The sequence below is a fragment of the Pyrgilauda ruficollis genome, unplaced genomic scaffold (genome assembly GCF_017590135.1).
Source record: "Pyrgilauda ruficollis isolate IOZ18807 unplaced genomic scaffold, ASM1759013v1 scaffold133, whole genome shotgun sequence".
In the NCBI taxonomy this organism is placed as follows: Eukaryota; Metazoa; Chordata; class Aves; order Passeriformes; family Passeridae; genus Pyrgilauda; species Pyrgilauda ruficollis.
This window is the reverse complement of record NW_024511766.1, coordinates 727,426-745,729: the sequence shown is the minus strand read 5'-3', so window position 1 is coordinate 745,729 and position 18,304 is coordinate 727,426. Positions and strand designations below refer to the sequence as shown.

At 50.3% G+C, this 18,304-nt stretch overlaps 1 protein-coding gene across 6 annotated transcripts in view; it reads right to left on the bottom strand.

Moving 5' to 3' along the window:
- Positions 1 to 18,304, bottom strand: part of FGF13 (fibroblast growth factor 13) — a 196,729-nt gene that overhangs the window by 34,383 nt on the left and 144,042 nt on the right. For 5 of the 6 annotated variants that reach the window (XM_041459235.1, XM_041459231.1, XM_041459232.1 and 2 more), the window contains 2 exons: positions 6,737 to 6,847; positions 2,199 to 2,302 (listed from right to left, as the gene is read on the bottom strand). In XM_041459235.1, the coding sequence (XP_041315169.1) occupies positions 2,199 to 2,302; positions 6,737 to 6,847 (215 nt within the window). Of the gene's footprint in view, positions 1 to 2,198; positions 2,303 to 6,736; positions 6,848 to 8,793; positions 9,330 to 18,304 lie in introns of those variants that run through there. The other variant, XM_041459234.1, reaches the window with a different exon arrangement.

Genomic DNA, 18,304 nt, shown 5'->3' with positions numbered 1-18,304 from the left:
TTTTATTTCTCTCTGGAAATGGTGCAGCTATCTGCTATAGTTATCTACAGTTTAAGTGCCCTTCTGTTTCCCCTCTTCTCCTGCTTCAGGAACTTGACAGTGTTTTGTGGGGCTTTTGCACTCGATCAATCCCATGTTGCCATCTGTCTGCTCCTGACAAATCCCATTCAGGAACACATCCCTGCAGGGGCTTTGAAACCCTCAGGATGTGTAGATGGATGTCACTTACTTGAGCTGATCTGTTCCCCAGGCTCCCTGGTGGCTTTCCTTGAACAGGTGAGTGTTCAGCTGGTATAAATCAGCTGAGCTCTCCTGGGACTCATTTATATCAACCAGGAATACAGCCCAAAATACAGAGTTCATTTCCCATGCATCAGGCTGTCAGACTGCATCCCTTGCTGAAAGGACCATTATCAGCAAAAGAAATGCTAGAAACACTTGAAAAATAGTGCTGGAACTGGATTTCTGGCAGGCTGAAGCAGGGGCAGATGCTCCTCACCAGCCCTGTCCATTCCCTGGGCTCATTGACAGGGACAAGAGCTGGTTTTTCCCCCTGAGAGTTTCCTGTGATTATTGCAAAGAACAGAACAACCAAATCAGAAGGCAGCATGGGATAAACCCAGGATTATTGAGAACTTGGGTGACAATTTCTCCTAGAAAAGCAGATAAAAATTAAGTGGACACCTGTCTCTGTGAAGAAAATTTAGAAGTATGAATTTGGGGAAGCACACAACAAAATTCTGTTTAAAGCCTTGCCAAGCCCATCAAGTTCAAGAAGACTAAAAAGTAAATGTAAGAAAATATTGTTGTCTAATAAGGAAACAAAAATGACCACTGTTACTAAGGGGTAAATAGAGAGATGTCACCAGTTAATTTTACAATGACATCAAGTATGGAATTCAAAGATATTAAAGGATTCAAAGATATTAAAGGCAGACACGATTCAAGGGAACCCAACCATGTGAAGAACCACCCTTAATCAACGCAAAGAATGAAGATTGCAACCAAAGTGAATCTCAGAGCTCTGCCTAAGATGCATACCAAGCTGAAAGCTGCACTCAGTGGAAATCAGGGTCACATTCTGCCCCTTCTCCTCCCAGCAGGGCAACGGGAAGTGATGCTCATCATGTCAGAGGTGCCTGTGGGCTCAGGGCTGTGTCAGAGAGCAGGGACAGCACTGCAGGGTAAACCCCTGCCCACTTCCCCTGCCCAGACAGAGGTGAGTTCTGCAGGAAAGCACAAACACCACCAGAAAGCAGAGATTTCTGCTTGGAGAGCACAAACCCAGCGCTCTCTGGAATGTTCCTTTGTCCCTGCACTGCCAGGCCTGATCTGCTCCTGCTCTGGCAGAAAGAGAAAAAATATGCAAAGCTGCCCCTGCTCCCAGCTGTCAGGATTGCAAAATAAATGAGAGATTTGAATAAGTTTGCTTAATTTTTATCAGGATTAAGGGACTCTTTTACAGAAGAGAATAATTTGTAGTAGATAATAGAATACATTTTCCTCTATTTTCCTCCTTGGGAAAAATCTATTAAAACTGTATAATTAAAACTCCTGAAGATAGTTCAGCTAAATGTTTTTAATTGAAAAGTGGTCTATTTTAAAAAAAAATTATTATTTTTTTAAAATAAAAACACTGTCTGCTCTCATGAGAAACGTCACAGAAAATTATTAATGGACATTCTTCATCAAAACTACTAATAAAGCTGTTCTTTACTCACTCACCTACTTGAAGCCATACAATTTCTATTTGAAAATCCTGGCCAAACAAAAAAATATAATTACTTTCTCTAATTCCTTTTACTTGGAGTAACACAGATCCTACAGGAAGACACAAACCAGGCTGAGGCACATGGGGACACAGCAAGTTGTGCCTTCCCCTCAGTGCCCCACTCTGATCAGCCCCGTCACCCCACAGGGACCGAGAGAGAGGATCCCTTCTGTTCGGGGTTTTGCTTTATTCTTCGGGGTTGTTTTATATTTCACACTTCGGGATCATTCAAAGGCACCACAGTGGGATTCCATACAACCCTAGGTGTTCCTGATGGAAAAGATTAACAAACCAGAAGCAGACTATCACCACCACACTGACTCTGCTGCCAAACTCACATTTATAGGCTATTAGCAGATCCCTTGCAACAGTAATTTATTCATTTAGCACAATTCCACTGAGAACAGAATTTAAAACGTTTACTTACTGATGTATATAGGTATCCTTCACTGTTCATTGCCAGATACAATTTTGTTTGAACCCCCTGAATCGCCACCACTCGTAAACCCACAGGTATGAGGTTAAACAAAGCTAGGAGAGAAAGGAGACAGAGAGCAAAATTAATCCTTTGGAATACGCAGATCGGATAGAAAACGAAACCAGAATTACCAGAACCAAGTAAAAATCTCTATTCATGCATATATTCACTTCTGTGGGTGCTACAGAGCAATAGTTCTACCACCATGTCCTTTGACAGCAATGTCACCAAGAGCTCAGAAATGATCTGAGGGATCAGTGCAGCTCCCTCCTTCTGAAGATGGGGAACTGCTGACAGCTGAAAGAACTTACCTGCCTGGTGAGCAGAACCCAGGCTCTGCTGAGAGCACTTGAACAGTTTGGGTTATGTTAGGGTGCTTTTCTTTTACCATAAAGTGCAAGAAGGAATCCAGAAGCAAACAAACAAAATTTTCAAGACAATCAAAACTTGTTTTCAAAGTCAGTAAACATTCTGACCAAAAGGAAGGAAGAAGATGAAATTCAGAAAAGTCGAAAACCATCATTAGCATCTCAAAATGTTTCCACTTATAACTCATTGGGGTTTAATTTTCCCTCTTTTTTAGAGGAGAATGGGTTTGAAAAAACACAGTTAAATAACTTCAAAATGAAATGAAAGGGCAGCATATTCTTTAGATCAACCCCTAAATCTGTGCTTTCAAAATTGAGCTGCTTTGAATGTTCTGCCTGCGTTTCTGCTTGTACACATGCTAATAGTGGCAGTATTTATAAGCACAGAAACAACTCTTCATAAAATGAAGATTCCGGTTTGCAAAGTGGCAAAGAAAAAAAAAAAAGGAAAAAAAAGGAAAAAAGCAAAGCTCTGCCATAGCTTGGATTCATGGATATGTTTAAATTGAACACAAGAAATAATGAGTTGAATACAGTACTCTGTGTTCAATATGTAGGATTAAAAATGAAGGGGAGTTAGGAAAATTATCATAACCCAAAGCATCTCCTTCCACTCTGTGGCAGAAATGCAGAGATAGGATAAAGTGATGCCAAACTACTCCCCATTTCCAGTGATTTATTACTTGGCTGAAAAACTCTGGTCTGCTTCAGGCTGAAGTTTGATATTTATGGTCACTGTCCAAAGCCAATTTAAAATCAAATTATGAATTTGAAATATTTTTATTATTTTCAAAATAACAGCTAAGAATTATGACCCATTATAATTTTTTTTTTTTTCAGCCTGAAAACCCCCAAATGGTCATATTTCAGTAAAAAAAAAATTCAGCTTGACAGCATTTAACACGGATCCTAAATTCTGTGTTTGGGGCACACCGAGTGCCCTGAGGCCAGGGCACCTTTGAGCACTGCACTTCCTGCAATGCTCAAGCATAGCAGGAAAGGTGGAACATCCAGAACTAACAAATAAATGCAGGCCATCATAAAATCTGTGTTTTTGTTCCCCTTTCACAGCCATGAGTGTACAGACGCTGTTTGTGCAGACACAAACCACACATGCACACCCTCCTCACGCTCGCCTCCAGCTCAAAATCCACGTCCATTTCTTTCCCTTCACTCAAAGAAAATTCTACAGTTCTGCTCAGCTTCTGGCAAAAGAAACTTAGATTTTCAGTAAGGGAAAAGGACTTTTCATTCGTTCTATCAAATGCTTGAGTTTGTTGGGGGGAGAAAATACTCCCTTGGACAGGGGTCCTTTGCAGTTCAGCCCCAAAAAGCAGCAGCTGATCTCTGTGTAGGCTGCAGAGGAGGATGTGAAGCTCAGCGCCCAGGCAGAACCTGCAGGTCTCTTTTGGAAGGTGATTTCTTAAAGGCACGTTTACAAGTAGGGCAGGTGTCGGGGTATTTTCAGCACGAGGGTCTGAGTATGGGCTCCACTGCAAACAGTGCTGCACAGCTGTCAGCAAGAGCTGAGGAGAGGGCAGGGATGGGCCAGCAGGGACAGAGGTGCCACCGAGCTGGGCCAGCAGGGACAGAGGTGCCACCGAGCTGGGATAGCAGGGACAGAGGTGCCACCGAGGTGGGACAGCAGGGACAGACGTGCCACCGAGCTGGGCCAGCAGGGACAGAGGTGCCACCGAGCTGGGACAGCAGGGACAGACGTGCCACCGAGCTGGGATAGCAGGGACAGAGGTGCCACCGAGCTGGGCCAGCAGGGACAGAGGTGCCACCGAGCTGGGATAGCAGGGACAGAGGTGCCACCGAGCTGGGCCAGCAGGGACAGAGGTGCCACCGAGCTGGGACAGCAGGGACAGAGGTGCCACCGAGCTGGGACAGGAGGGACAGAGCTGCCACTGAGCTGGGACAGGAGGGACAGAGGTGCCACCGAGGTGGGACAGCAGGGACAGAGGTGCCACCGAGCTGGGACAGCAGGGACAGAGCTGCCACTGAGCTGGGACAGGAGGGACAGAGCTGCCACTGAGCTGGGATAGCAGGGACAGAGGTGCCACCGAGCTGGGACAGGTGGGACACAGCTGCCACTGAGCTGGGACAGCAGGGACAGAGGTGCCACCGAGCTGGGCCAGCAGGGACAGAGGTGCCACCGAGCTGGGATAGCAGGGACAGAGGTGCCACCGAGGTGGGACAGCAGGGACAGACGTGCCACCGAGCTGGGATAGCAGGGACAGAGGTGCCACCGAGCTGGGATAGCAGGGACAGAGGTGCCACCGAGCTGGGACAGCAGGGACAGACGTGCCACTGAGCTGGGCCAGGAGGGACAGAGCTGCCACTGAGCTGGGATAGCAGGGACAGAGGTGCCACCGAGCTGGGACAGGAGGGACAGAGCTGCCACTGAGCTGGGATAGCAGGGACAGAGGTGCCACCGAGGTGGGACAGGTGGGACACAGATGCCACTGAGCTGGGACAGCAGGGACAGAGGTGCCGCGGGCCACTGGGAGGGGCTGTATGGGGAATTCCTGGCTGTGCTTTGCTGGCCAGTGGCAGAGCCAAGGTTGAGCCCTCCTGCCCGAGCAGGCTGGCACTGGAGCCACGGGTGGGTGCTGTGACACCTGAGCCACAGTGCGGCTGCTGCTCCCAGCACTGGGACACGTCTCCCTGGCAGACACACCCAGGCTCAGTTTCGAGGCAGGATGAGGCTGAGGCACACTGGAAGCTGTTCCCACCCCAGTGGGATGAGCAGTGGCTGTGGCACAGACTGCTGGAATTCGGGAACCTGTCGGAGCAGTGCCCACTCTGCCCTGTGCCAGCACAACCACACATCCTGCCCCAGCTGCTGCCTCTAAGGACAGGGGCGCTGGCACTGCAGCAAAAATGGGACTGTCCCCGTCAGCAGCAGCACGCCCAGCTCTGGCTCCTGGAACATGAGTGACCTGTCCCCAGCCGTGAGCGCTGCCAGGACCCACAGCAGAGGCACTGAGAGCATTCCTGCAAGTCCCCAGAGGCACAGCAGGATGGAGGGCTTACCTCACTTCTAGGGGATGCCCCTCATGTGGACAGATACGACACAAGGGGTGGCAAAGAAGCTATAGCAAAATAAATTGCTTCCTGTTGCGATCAGCTGGTGTCAGCACAAAATAATGCAAAGCAATTTGCATCCCACTCTCTCCCTATTACATTTGCATTGTTTTAAATAAGGATGTAAGGACAAGGATATCCTCCTAATGAACAGCTAAGCAATGCCTAAGGGACAGATGATCTCTGCCAAGGTCTCTGTGCAGTATGAGCTGACAGAGAAATGAAGGTGCACAGGAAGAGGCAGCAGGCCACAGCTGGATTTATGAACATAAACATTTCTCTGAGGTCCGCCAGTCTTGGCTTGGCCACCTGCATCTTCGTACACTTTCTGCAGGGCATTGTTTCCTACACTGCCTTATTTGACCAGTCTTCAAATCTTTTTGTCTAGCTGTGTGCGACCCTTAAGCATTTTTCACACACCAAATCAATGCTGTAGTCATCTTCTCCCATTTTCTATTAATCCTCAAAGTTATAAAAAACCCAGTCAAAAAGAACAAGTAAAAATGCCCAGAGCTTTTTCACAGAAAACCTGAGGGAAAGCTGGTTGAAAGTTGACAATTTATAAACAGTAACAAATAATAACAATAGGGAAATGTGAAGTTGAAAATGCTGCTGAAGTCCCGGTTTGTGAAATACCACGGCGCTGTTTGAATGAGCCCGTGTGAGAGTGGAGATAGCGTTATTCTATTTCAGGCTCTGAGTAGGCGAGCAAATTTTCCCTGCCGAAAAAAAATATCTAATAAAATCCAAAGGACAGCAATGAACTTCTCTGGATTACCATGGAGATAACATTTGCTTTGTTTGTCACATGTGTCATCGTTACCTCCTCTGGTTCATTATTTCTGCAAGTGATTTCTATCTCTATTTCCCTCAGACCCAGTAAGTCTGAAGGGCTTCTGTGCTGCCAGCACGGCGTCAGTGCTGCTGCCACTCACTCAGCCACCCCAGGACAGCAGCTCTGAGGGGACCTGCAGGGGAGGGAGAGACACCACAATCCACAAACACACCATTTATTCTCATGTCACTTACTATAACTACTGTCTTCCTCTTTTGTTCCATCAATTGTTCCATCTGCTTGCAACTGCAAGTGGTATCCTTGCCTGCTGTACAGCTTTGTTACTATACCTTTAAGCTGAGGCTCTGCAAAAAAACAACAGTGAGATTAACGTGGGAAATCCTGATGTGCCACTCCAAGAGAGCAGGACGGGAAAAACAAATCTTCAGGTTTCTTCTCAAGGCTGATGGAAGAAAAAGACCCAAAACAAAAGTAGGGCTACCAGCTTTGCAACACTTTTCATTTAGGCTGAGATCAAATTTATGTCTATGAAATCAATTGCCAAAATGATTAAACGCCACTTTCAATTACAACGTGAGTAGCACAGTAAAATCTGCTTCCAGTGAATACGGATTCCAGCAGCACTCTTGGCTCCAGGAGCACAGCCCTATCTCATGTAAGATTAAAAATGAGCTGGCAAAGAGTACATTCAGTCTTTTAAAAAGGTGTGAGTTCTTAGATGGAGAGGAAAAAGAAGACTATTACAATAGCATTAATAAAAGCCACAGTGACAGTTGAGAGCCTAAATATACAGCAGCAAACGTTTAGCACAGGAACTGCTGCAGCTCTAATAAACAAACCCCCATTCCTCGCTGCTCCACAGAGTACAGAGCATCCAAAGAGATAAACTACTCAATGAACATATGGAAAATGGAGAGGGAAACCCTGAAATCCAGCAATGTGTGGAACTGCAAAATAAATATTACCATAAGGGCTGAGGTAATTACCTCATCAGCTAGAAGAAGAAAGATCAAAACAACGCATAGTTTGCAAAGATTTCTTTTTTCCATAGCCATCCTCAGATTCACAGCTAGAAAGCGAGATCTCTCACGGTTTCATATCATTCCAGACCAAAAAGTACACAACAGCAGGATATGCTGTCAAGTGTGCCATTCAAGATATCTGGCTAAAGCATCAGGAATAATTGCAAAAAAGGGTCTACGCCCACTGAATCCCAATGACATCTGCATTGTAGTCATTTCACACAGTTACGTTTGTCAGGAGCTCATGCAGCCCTGCAGCTCTCTCCACAACATCTCACTCTCCTCAGAAACACTGTGAAGATGTGGTGTGCCATTTCCAGCACTGCCTCTGGGTAAGACTCCTTATCTTTGTAACCAAAGGCACTGGGGTTCTGCTACTGCACTCATGTTAGCAGGGGCTGAAGGCAAAAGCTCACCACAGTCTGCATAAGTGTATTAGATCTTATTAACAACTTTGATAAGAGTCCTGATGGACACATAACTCTTATCTACCAACTTTTCTGACCAGAAATTATTCCAACTCTCACTCTGGCTTGCTAGCCATAATCCATCCCAAAGCTGCTGGCAAACTGTGAGCAAGGCAGACAGGTGGAGTGGCACAAGCATCAATGCTCCAGCACAGCAAAGCCACGGCAACACTGCCAGAGAGCTCTGCTCCTCCCACGTACAAAACAATCCACTCAGATCAGGGACCCAGTCTTCACGCCTGATCTTTGGCACCTGTGACCCAGAGAGCCTCGTGTCCACAGGGCAGCTGCAGGTATGGCATTCCTAGAAAGGCACAGGGCACTGAAGCAAAACTCTGGAAGGTGCCAGCAAAAGCAGAAAACCTCGTCTGCAATCAGCGGATAAAGTGTGGCACGGGCATTCTGTGAAGCAGGACACCAAAACCAGATCTCCAAACCACAACGTTATTGAATATACAGCTATATATTAAAGAGAGAGATGCGTGGGTGGGAACTTCCCCGCTAGCATCTCCCCCACAAATACACCCATGTGTGTGCATGTGTGTGACAGAGGGACAGACAGCTGACTTACAGGTACCTGGCTGCACACAGGTGTGCAGCTGAGGCACAGACAGCAGCGTGTGCTACCCAAATAAACCAGACGAACACGACAGGGGAAAGGACTGGCATGGGCTACCCAGGTCCTGCACATCCATTGTATGAGCCATGAAATGCCTTTCCCCCTTTCCCCACAACTGACACAGATCCCAGCTTCCATGACATCAAACCAACCAACCCCCCAAAGACATAACCCGTGCCAACCTGGTCGCCTTCTTCGCCTTTTCTTGGAGCCAAAGAGTTTGACCCTGGAAAACACATTCAACTTGTTCTTGTCGCAGCTTCCCTTGCTCTTGCTGGGGCTGTTGACACACTTACAGGCATTGGACTTCTCCCGCTCCCTGGCTTGTCTCTTCTGGCGGATCAGGGAGCTGGCGATGGCTGCAGCCATGGCCGCCACCGCCCCGGCTGCCCGGCCGGCTCAGGCACGCGGGGGTCGCCGGCCGGCCGCGGCCAGCATGCTGCTCGGCCGTCCCCAAGGCCGGGGACGCTGCCGGGCAGCCTGGCCAACGGCACCCACCGCCGGCCGGCACGGCAGCCCAGGACACACCGGCGGGATGAACACCAGAGCCCCGGCGCGGCACGCAACAGTTTTGTCCTCTGGGATCTTCCCTTTTGACTTTCTGGTGCTTTTTTATTCCTCCCAACTTCTAGCAGGGGAAAGTTTGCAGGCAGAGGTGAGCGTTTCTACGGAGATCACGCAGATCCCTCGCAAGACATCCATCCAAGCTTCTCCAGACGCGCTATTTGCGTGCAGCCATGGCACATCCACTCGGTGCAAGATCATCGCATCTCTCCTAGCCCCGATTTCTGCAGTTAACTTTTCTTCCCACCCGTCCCCTCCCCATTCAAATCCCAGCAAACACCTGTTAGACTCCAGCAGGGGCTGTCCAGTTGCAGGGGTTTTCTGGATCCTTCTTCCTCTTCTGGCTTAGAAGAGACCCGAAGCAGTCGGTGCTGGAGGCACTGGGCTGAGGCAGGATGCCCCTGCGCTGCCGACGCCTCGGGAAGCCTCTTCCGCTGCGCTCCTGACAGGTGAGCGCAGCCTCCCCTGCCCGGCACGCTCGGCTCTCGCACCGCAGCTCTTCCCAGCCGGTAAACAAGCAGCTCCTGAGCCGGGACTGCAGCAGCAGGAGCAGCAGGAGCAGCAGCAGCAGGAGCAGAAGGAGCAGCAGCGGCAGCGGCAGGATCCCTCCGGCAGCGATGCGGGCACCGCGCACTCCCCACGAGCCGTGCGCTGGGTACAGAAATGAGGCGACGCAGCAAACCCCTTATCACCACCTCCCTCCTCCTCCTCCCGTGCCTCCTCCTCCTCCTCCCGCTCCTCTCCGGCGCGGCGGCGAGCGGAGAGCCCTGCCCGGCGCTGCGGGGCGGCCGCGGGGCCGCGGCGGGGAGGGGGAGGGGGTACCAGGGACGGAGGTGCCAGGGGAGGGGGTACCAGGGGCAGGGGTGCCACGGGAGGGGGTGCCAGGAGAAGGGGTGCCAGGGGCGGGGGTACCTGCGCCGCTCGGAGCCGCCTCCCGGAGGCGCAGACACCCAAACAGACGTGACTGCGGTGAGCAAACAGCCCCGCGGGCCCCGGAGCCAGCGCACCTGGCTGGCAGCAGCGCCGGGCTCGGGGCAGGGCGCAGCTCCAGCCACAGCTGTCCCCTGCCTCCCCCTCATCCTTACAGGGTGTCCCCTCTCTGCATCACGGATTTATTGGGGGCTTTTTGCGTCTCTCGCCGTTCCTTTCCACCTCCCGCTCTCAGCGGCACTTTTGTAGCAGACGAGGAAATCCTCAGGAAGAGCAGTTTCCTTGCCGTTGCCATGTTCTCCCGTTTCTCTGTCCCCGCACGGAGCCCGTGTGTCCCGAGGCCGGGCTCTCCCGCCCCGGTTCATTGACGCCGAGCTGCGGTGGCGGCAGGCCGGGGCCGTGCCGTGAGGAAGGGGCCGGGGCCGTGCCGGGAGGCCGGGCACAGCCTGGCCCCGCTGGGGTCAGTGCCCTGCAGTGGACACCGAGCCCGCAGCCCCCTGCCCAGGACAGGGAGCGGGAGGTCCTGGAGATGCCCCGCAGCCCTCTCCCTGCTCTTCAGCACGCTTCCAGCAGCGGGAGCCTAAATCAAAGCCAGTTCAGGCTGGAAATAAAGCAGAGATCTGCAGACCCGGAGGCAAACAACTATTGAGAGAATTTGTCCCGAGGCAGAGGGATTCACAGGCGCTGAGGCAGGGTGGGATGTCCCTGAGAGCGGGTTCAGACAGCAGCAGAGCCCGGTGGGGACTGCGATGGCAACAGGCTGCTGTCACCCACCGCAGGCAGCTGTGTGCCTTGTGCCCCGGGCCAGGGGCTACAGAGACCCCAGGGATGGCTGGGCTGGTGTGACAGCACCAGGCTCGGCCAGCTGCTGAGGGTATTTGCCCTTCCTCCTGTCCTCCACGTGCCCTCAGCGGAACCAGGCACTCCCGTCCCTGTCCGGGGTCACAGGCTGGCACAAGGCCTGGCGCGAGCAGCTGCCCAGCATGTCCCACAGCTCAGCTCCAGAGGTTTGCTGCACCCCTGCGAACACTGCAGCCCTTGCCTCGGCCGGGAGCAGCCACAGCAGCTCCTCACTCTCCTCCAGCGATTTGGGAATCCCTGCCCCACTGCCCGCTGGGCAGGCCAGGCCCTGTGCCACTACACGGGCACCCCTGCAGGCTGCGGGTGTCACCCTCAGGGACACGGCCACCCTTGCAGGCTGCGGGTGTCACCCTCAGGGACACGGTCCCTCCGAGCCTGCTGTGCTGGGCCTGGCGCCCCGGTGCCACACGCTGTCCCCCGGTGCAGGAGCCGCCTGTGTACACACACTCCCACACGTTTGTTTGTGAGGCAGCCCATGCACACAGGCGTATTAAACAAACACTCCTGATTTCTTATTTAAGTTTAAGGGTAGGGTAAAAATAGCTGCAATTCACAAGTTCCACCACTACCCTCATCTGCCAGTCCACATAAGACATGTGAAATCCAACACAGGAGACAGCCAGTTGGATATTATTAGCAATAACTCATCCTACTCAACTCACCGGTAACATACTATGAATTCTGCCATCTTTCCACTTCCAATACACTCATGAGTGAGGCTTGTTTTCTTTCCTGAGACTCACCATTACTTTATAAATATTCCCAATTTGGAAAGCAGTGTTTGATCTTCAGATCAAAGTGAAGCTGCCTCATTGTGATCTGTCCTACAAGGTCACAACACATTGCGTTTTCACAAAGACTAACCAGAACTCAGAATTCAGCTAACCTTGAAAATCCTGGGGAAAAGCAGTATATAAAAGCCGTATTTGGGATATCTTTCTGCCAGCATTCCAGCCTGCATGCTTAAAATCCATAATGAAAATTCATTTGCACAAATGTTCCTTGACAGATAACTAAAGAGAGGAACAAAAATAGCATATATGCATAATCAGATTTAAGTTTCAAAAAACAGTCCTCCAGTTTGTTTTTTTTTTTTGCATGAGCAACCTCTTCATCTATCGGTACTCCTACAAACATGTCTTCATTTACTATAAATGGCACATGAAAATGAAGATCTTGTTGGGAAAACGTCTTTGGTACAGGACCAGCCTTTGGACTACTTCAGTGTTCCAGATATAAAAAACTCAAGGAACAGCTTTATTTTCTTTGAAAAGCGAGAGTTGTTCACTCCCCACCACACTAAAATAAAATAAAATACAATCCAAGTGACTTTTTGAACGTAGAAGACAACCAGAGATGCCTTGAGCACGCATTCTCTCTATGATTACTGCAGTGGGGCACATTTAAAGCTAAGGGTTAACTGTCAGTGCCATTTCAATCAAAGAGAAATCAGCATGGGACAGACTTGTCCAGCTGCTGTCAGAGACAGTGCCATCATCTCCCTGGAGCTGCCATCTAACCAGATGCAATTCCACTGTTTTGAAGTAGACAAAGATCTCACCCACTTTTGATTTATAATTTTTCCTCCCAGACATCTGTTGAGTGTTTGCTGATGATTATTTCCACGATTCTGATCACTAAAATATGCTTGAACCTTCCGAAGCTGCCTGGATTGGGCAGAAGCAAAGCCTGCAATTTGGCACCCAGGCCAGGAGTGGCTCCTGGACTGAGGCAGGACATGGTTTTCAGGGAGCCCTTGCTGTCTGGCTGCTGCACAGGAAGGCATCAAATCCCCATCACTGGCCCAAGCTGCAAGCAGTGCTGGCTCTCTCACCCAGTTAGAGGAAAGTGCCAAAGTTCTGTTTTTCTGTTCCTCCTCTCTGAACCATCTGTGCTGTGGCAGGTCCCAGACCACTGCTGTTCGCTCTGAGTTTGAATCTATCCTGAGCACAAAAGATTCACAGTCTGACCTGTCTCACGCTGAACAAAACAAAAATTGAGACCAGGTGAAAAATACCAAGCCAGCTGCAGAGCTGACTGCCATGGAAGCAGCTGCAAGGACAGGCAGAGCCCTCTGAGCAGTGTGTGCGTGTCCAGGGCAGGCCTGGGCAGAGAATTCCTTCCCCCAGTGCTCCTCACTGCCCACAAGCCCAACGTGTGACCCTCCGGGGGCCCCACGCTCCTCTGTGCCCTGTGAAGCATCAGCAATTCTCATGACATGCTGCCATAAAGTAGGAACTGACTTCCAGCACCTTGGGTCAAAATATCCCGTCCTCGGACTAAACTGCATTCTCAGTTATTTCCTGTTCCCCTATACAGAAAGTAGTAAAAGATTTATAATAGGCCCTATATAAACTAATAGTGTTTAGGCAAAACAAATGCTGAATCAAAATCAGACCAGAAGAAAAAAATCCCAAGCCAGTTCCAAGCCTCACTCAGTCCATCTTAAACCCCAAACCACTCCTCTACAGTTACAAGCTTCAAGCTGCTTTGGTGTGGCAAAAAAAAAATCAGCCTGCCATTGGGTGTCAGGAGTCCCTTCTGAGGCTCTTTTGTTCTTGCTGTTACAGAAAAAGTAGAAAAAAAAAGCTTCAAACATCAAACCTATGGACTATTTTCACTGCCTACAGTCTCCAAAAGTAGAGCATTATTTTCTGAAAAGCACCACCAGAATCTCGTCCCTCTCTTTTCAGATGAGATAAACAAGACTTTCTCCAGTCAGGGATGACACAGCAGCACTGAGGCCCTGGTGGTTTTTGCTCTCCTAAGTAAACAGAATTACTATTCACCAGGAAGCAGAGCTGCTCAGAGCCCAGTCCTGCATCACTGAGCTCCTGTGTGAAATATCCCATGGACATGACTCAGCCTCTGCTCCGCAGCCAGCCCCAGGCTGGACACAGGCTGTAACAGCAGGGCTGAGCATGCTGTGCTGGCCCCTCAGCACCCCCAGAGCTTGGGCTGTACCCACACAGGGCTCCAAGAACAGCAGCCTGGGCTTTACTGCTGAGGGCAAGAGAAAAAAGGGGTTAGTGGAAGCTGAGCTTCCAAGCAGCTCCAGCCCAAGAGTTCAAACTTGAGGGTCTTTTAGTAACAGATCAACCTGAAAATTAATAGTAAAGAATAGCTACAATAAGCAGCTGCAAACAGAAGTATTTTTATATTGAGAGCATAAGGGGCTTGTAAAGTGTGATGTGGATGTTCCTCTGTGTGTGTCTGTGCCGTGGTTTTTTGCAGAAGTGCACTGGGCAGCCTTGCTCAGAAACAGGAAAAAAATCAAAATAGAATCCTGTGACACCATTGCAGACATGGCACCTTGACCCATTTTATCTAAAAGCTCACTTCTTCCTCAAAGGATGAAGTGATTGGTTCATTTGTATCTTCTCAGGGTAGAGAATCACAAATCCCAACACCAGAAGAGACCCCAGCACAACTGGTGCACAGGACTGGATGTGCCAAAACTGGCACCCATCCAGCAAAGCACAGGAACACCCCCGACTTCAACACGTGTGACATCTCACCAGCACTACTGAGATATTTAAAAAGCAATTGTGCAGCTGATGCACAACAAAAGGTTCTCATTCTCTAAGTCCATTCTCTTCTCGTACCTACACAAGTTTGCCAGGGCAAGGTCTTCTGACTGACAAGAATTTGGGTCTCTTCTTCATGACTTACATGAACTGCTAAATGCTCAGGATGGCCAAGACACCTCATAGAAAGAACACCAGTTTCCTCTTAGATTCTCACAGAAAATACTAATGAGAGAAAACCCAGTTCTGCCTTTTCCCAGCTGTGAATTCCAATTCCTTTATATTGTATCAGTAAAAACTGGATTTGATCTGACCTGGTAGTGCAGCCATTTTTGGAAAAGGAGGGCATTGTTTGAAGATAGAAAAAATAGAAATATTTTTACCTAGGCTAATTCATATTCAGTCATCCCAAAATGTCAACCACAAAAGCTCGTCTATCCGGGGCATAAAAGATCAGTGCCAATCAGCTGGGAAAGGTCACAGAACAAACACAGGGGATAACTCCCCCAGCTCTGCAGGCTCCTGAAATGGGAACGCGTTATTCCGGTGCCTGGGGGGCCCGAGCTGAGCCAGGAACCCGAGCAGTGCCCAAGTGACTTCTCTGCCCACCACACAGCCAAGCAACACTCCCACATCAGTATGCACAGAGGGATCTGCTCCCTCACCTCCCAGCACGGTGGCTCTTGGAAACATCAGCGTAAATGACAGCTTATCGTCCCTGAATCATTTACATCTCAGCATGGGACACACCAGAAGTGTGGGCTGTGTGCCACTGTCCAACTTAACATAAGGCCACTTTACACATGACAGAACACTGCAAATAGACCTTCACAGAGCCAAGGCAAGTTGCCTGGAAATTGCCACATTACTCAAATAAGATCTTTTCCCACCTTTTCACAGATCTGATGGTTCATCCTTTGTCAACAGCTTGACAAAAACTGACAAAAGAGACTCAGTGGATACCCAGTGAGTTGGAGCCTCTGAGAGCTCTCCTCCTTTCCCCTGCATGCAAGCATTTCACCAGCTCCTCACAGCCATGCTCCCTGCTTTGCTCAGAACGAGCTTCTGCCCCACTGCTCGGCTCCACGCAACCACAGAGCCCAGCCTGTGATCCTGTGATGGATGCCACGCCTGGCAATTCCCACTGCCGTTAATGCTGCAAGACTCAGCTGGCTCCTAATGATGCAAACAAATTACCCAGACTGGGGTCAGAAGAGCCTGGCACTGGTTTTCTGTGACTTTTACCCAAATGCCAAGATCATGGCACCACATTCACACAGACAAATGAGAAGGTGAGCAGAGCTGGTCACAAATGAAAGGGACTTTGAGGAAGAAGTGTTGTGTCTTGGATGGAAGCAGAGCTCTCCAGAACTGGACTTAGACCCTGCACCAGTCAATGTCGCTTTTCTAAATGTGGAAGTGGAGCCTGGCTCACTCACTGGCATGGAACTGGAACCAGTTTACCCAAACAGAATGTTGGTCTCATTCTCTGTAAGCAGAAGGAAGGTCTATCCTTGAGGATTAGGAAAAGAGCCATGAGCCTGAGCTTCCTTTGGGTCTCAGCTCACCAAGTAATAATCATGGTATGAACAGAGGTGTAACAAGACTTATCTGACTTAAGTGATGGAAAAAGGAGGTTGAGCTAAGCTCATCTGACAGGTATCTGGGCTCAAGAAACAAACAGGAACATGAACCACAAGTCAGCATCTGCTCTGTGGGATTTAAATAGGTCTGGAGACTAGAAAAAATGTGTATGCAAATTTCACAGAAGCAAATTAAAAGAAATTCAGAGAAGTCAATTCAGAGAAGGAAGCTAATGGCAGAACATCTGCTGCTGCTCCCAATATTCACATTAGAGGCTGGGAACATTTCTGGGGACTCAGACCTCATCAGAAAGCTCAAAAAGGTTCTGTTGCTATGCAGAGAAACATTGCTCAGAAATCAGAGAAAGAGACAGGAAGCTGTCCGAGCTCAGCAGTGTTATTCCTTGCTTAGGTCCACCTGAGCTCCAGCAGGGCCTTGTTTGCTTGTACAGACTGGATAACTGTCCCACCCATGGCACATTTCTACCCAAACCCACCACAAAAGGAGCAGACTAAGCTGCACAAGAAGACACAAAGATAATGCCACGATTTTAATCCAATTCCCAGTCCATATGCACGGCCTTTGCAACACCCAGCCATACAGCCCAAAGGTGCTGAGCTGAATTCACAGCAGGCAGACACACTGTTACACAGGTGATGGTAAATCCAGGATTTCTATCCTCTCCCTTCAGCCCCCAGACCCTTGTTTATCACTCTCCTTTCCCACCTCTTCCCACCACATCTTCTTTCCTTGTTTCCTTAAAAACTACAACATGCTTCTGGATGAGAAGTAGTCACAAAACCCACCAGTATCTCCATGTCCTTACCCTTCAGCTGAGGTCAACTTAACCTTGTTTACAAACAAATAAGCTTACTTTAGCTTTATCTACAACATTCCAAGGCTTGGGACCTTTTGCTGGGAAGGGACAAGGAGCAGACTGAGATTGTCAAGCACAGAAATAAGCCTGCTGGATTGTAAGAAGTTCTCTGGGCATATATTCATACAGACATTTTTTCTGCCTTTTTTCTTCCTGATTCACAAATGTGAACAAACCCAAAATGTTACAAAAAGGCTGAGATGCACAAACACTAGGGAATCAAAGGGGAGCTGTCAATGATGGAAGAAACTTTCAACTCCCTTGGTCCTTTCTTTTTTTCCCCAATTCTGCAATATATGAAACACCTTACTCAGTGACTATATTTTTAAACCTTTACTGCCATAAATTTTAGCCTACTTAAAAATTTCTGATGTACAGTCTTTTCAGGAAGCTTTCAGCAAAATATAGAGTTTCCTGTACAGGAAGTATGCAGTAAAACATGAATTTGTAAACAGCTACGAACCAAACAAATGGAGCAGATTTCCAGCACTGAAAGTACTGGAAACGAATGAAACGACGGAAATGAGAAGCAAGAGGGACACCTGCAGTCAGCCCGGGTGAGCGCCCGGCAGGGTCCCCCCTGCCGTCCCTCGGGCTCTGTCGCTGCTGCTGTGTGCCCACGGCAAACACCTGCCTGGAAGCTCAGCAGGCCGGGCGAGCCGGGGAGCCGCTGGGGCTGCCCCGGGCAGGCTCGGATCGGGGGCTCGGATCGGGGGGCTCGGAGCCGGCCCTCGCCCTCCTGCAGCTGCGGGCCCCGGGACCACGGCTCGGGAGAGGGGACCCCCGGGCAGGGGCCCCACTGCGGGCACGGGGCACCCCGGGGCACCGGCACAGGGCATTCCGGGGCACTGGCACAGGGCATTCCGGGGCATCCCGGGGCGCCCCGGGGCACCGGCACAGGGCATCCCGGGGCGCCCCGGGCACCGGCACAGGGCATTCCGGGGCGCCCCGGGCACCGGCACAGGGGGGCATCCCGGGGCACCGGCGCAGGGCACCCCAGGGCACCCCGGGCACCGGCGCAGGGCAGCGTACCGAGCGCTCCTGAGCAGCCCCGCTGGCCGGAACCCGGCGCTGTCCGCGGTGCTGCCGCTCCGCGCCCAGCCCGCATCCCGCACCCTCACCCCTCATCCCGATCTCCCATCCCTTATCCCCATCTCCCATCCCTTATCTCGATCTCCCATCCCGCACCCCTCATCCCGCACCCCGCCCGCTGTGGCCCCCAGCAGCTCCCAGCTCGGGCACAACACCCGGCCCTCCACACCATGGACACGTCCCCACAGCACGGTGACAGACTCCCACACCATGGACATGTCCCCACAGCACGGTCATGTCCCCACACCAGGGTCCGTG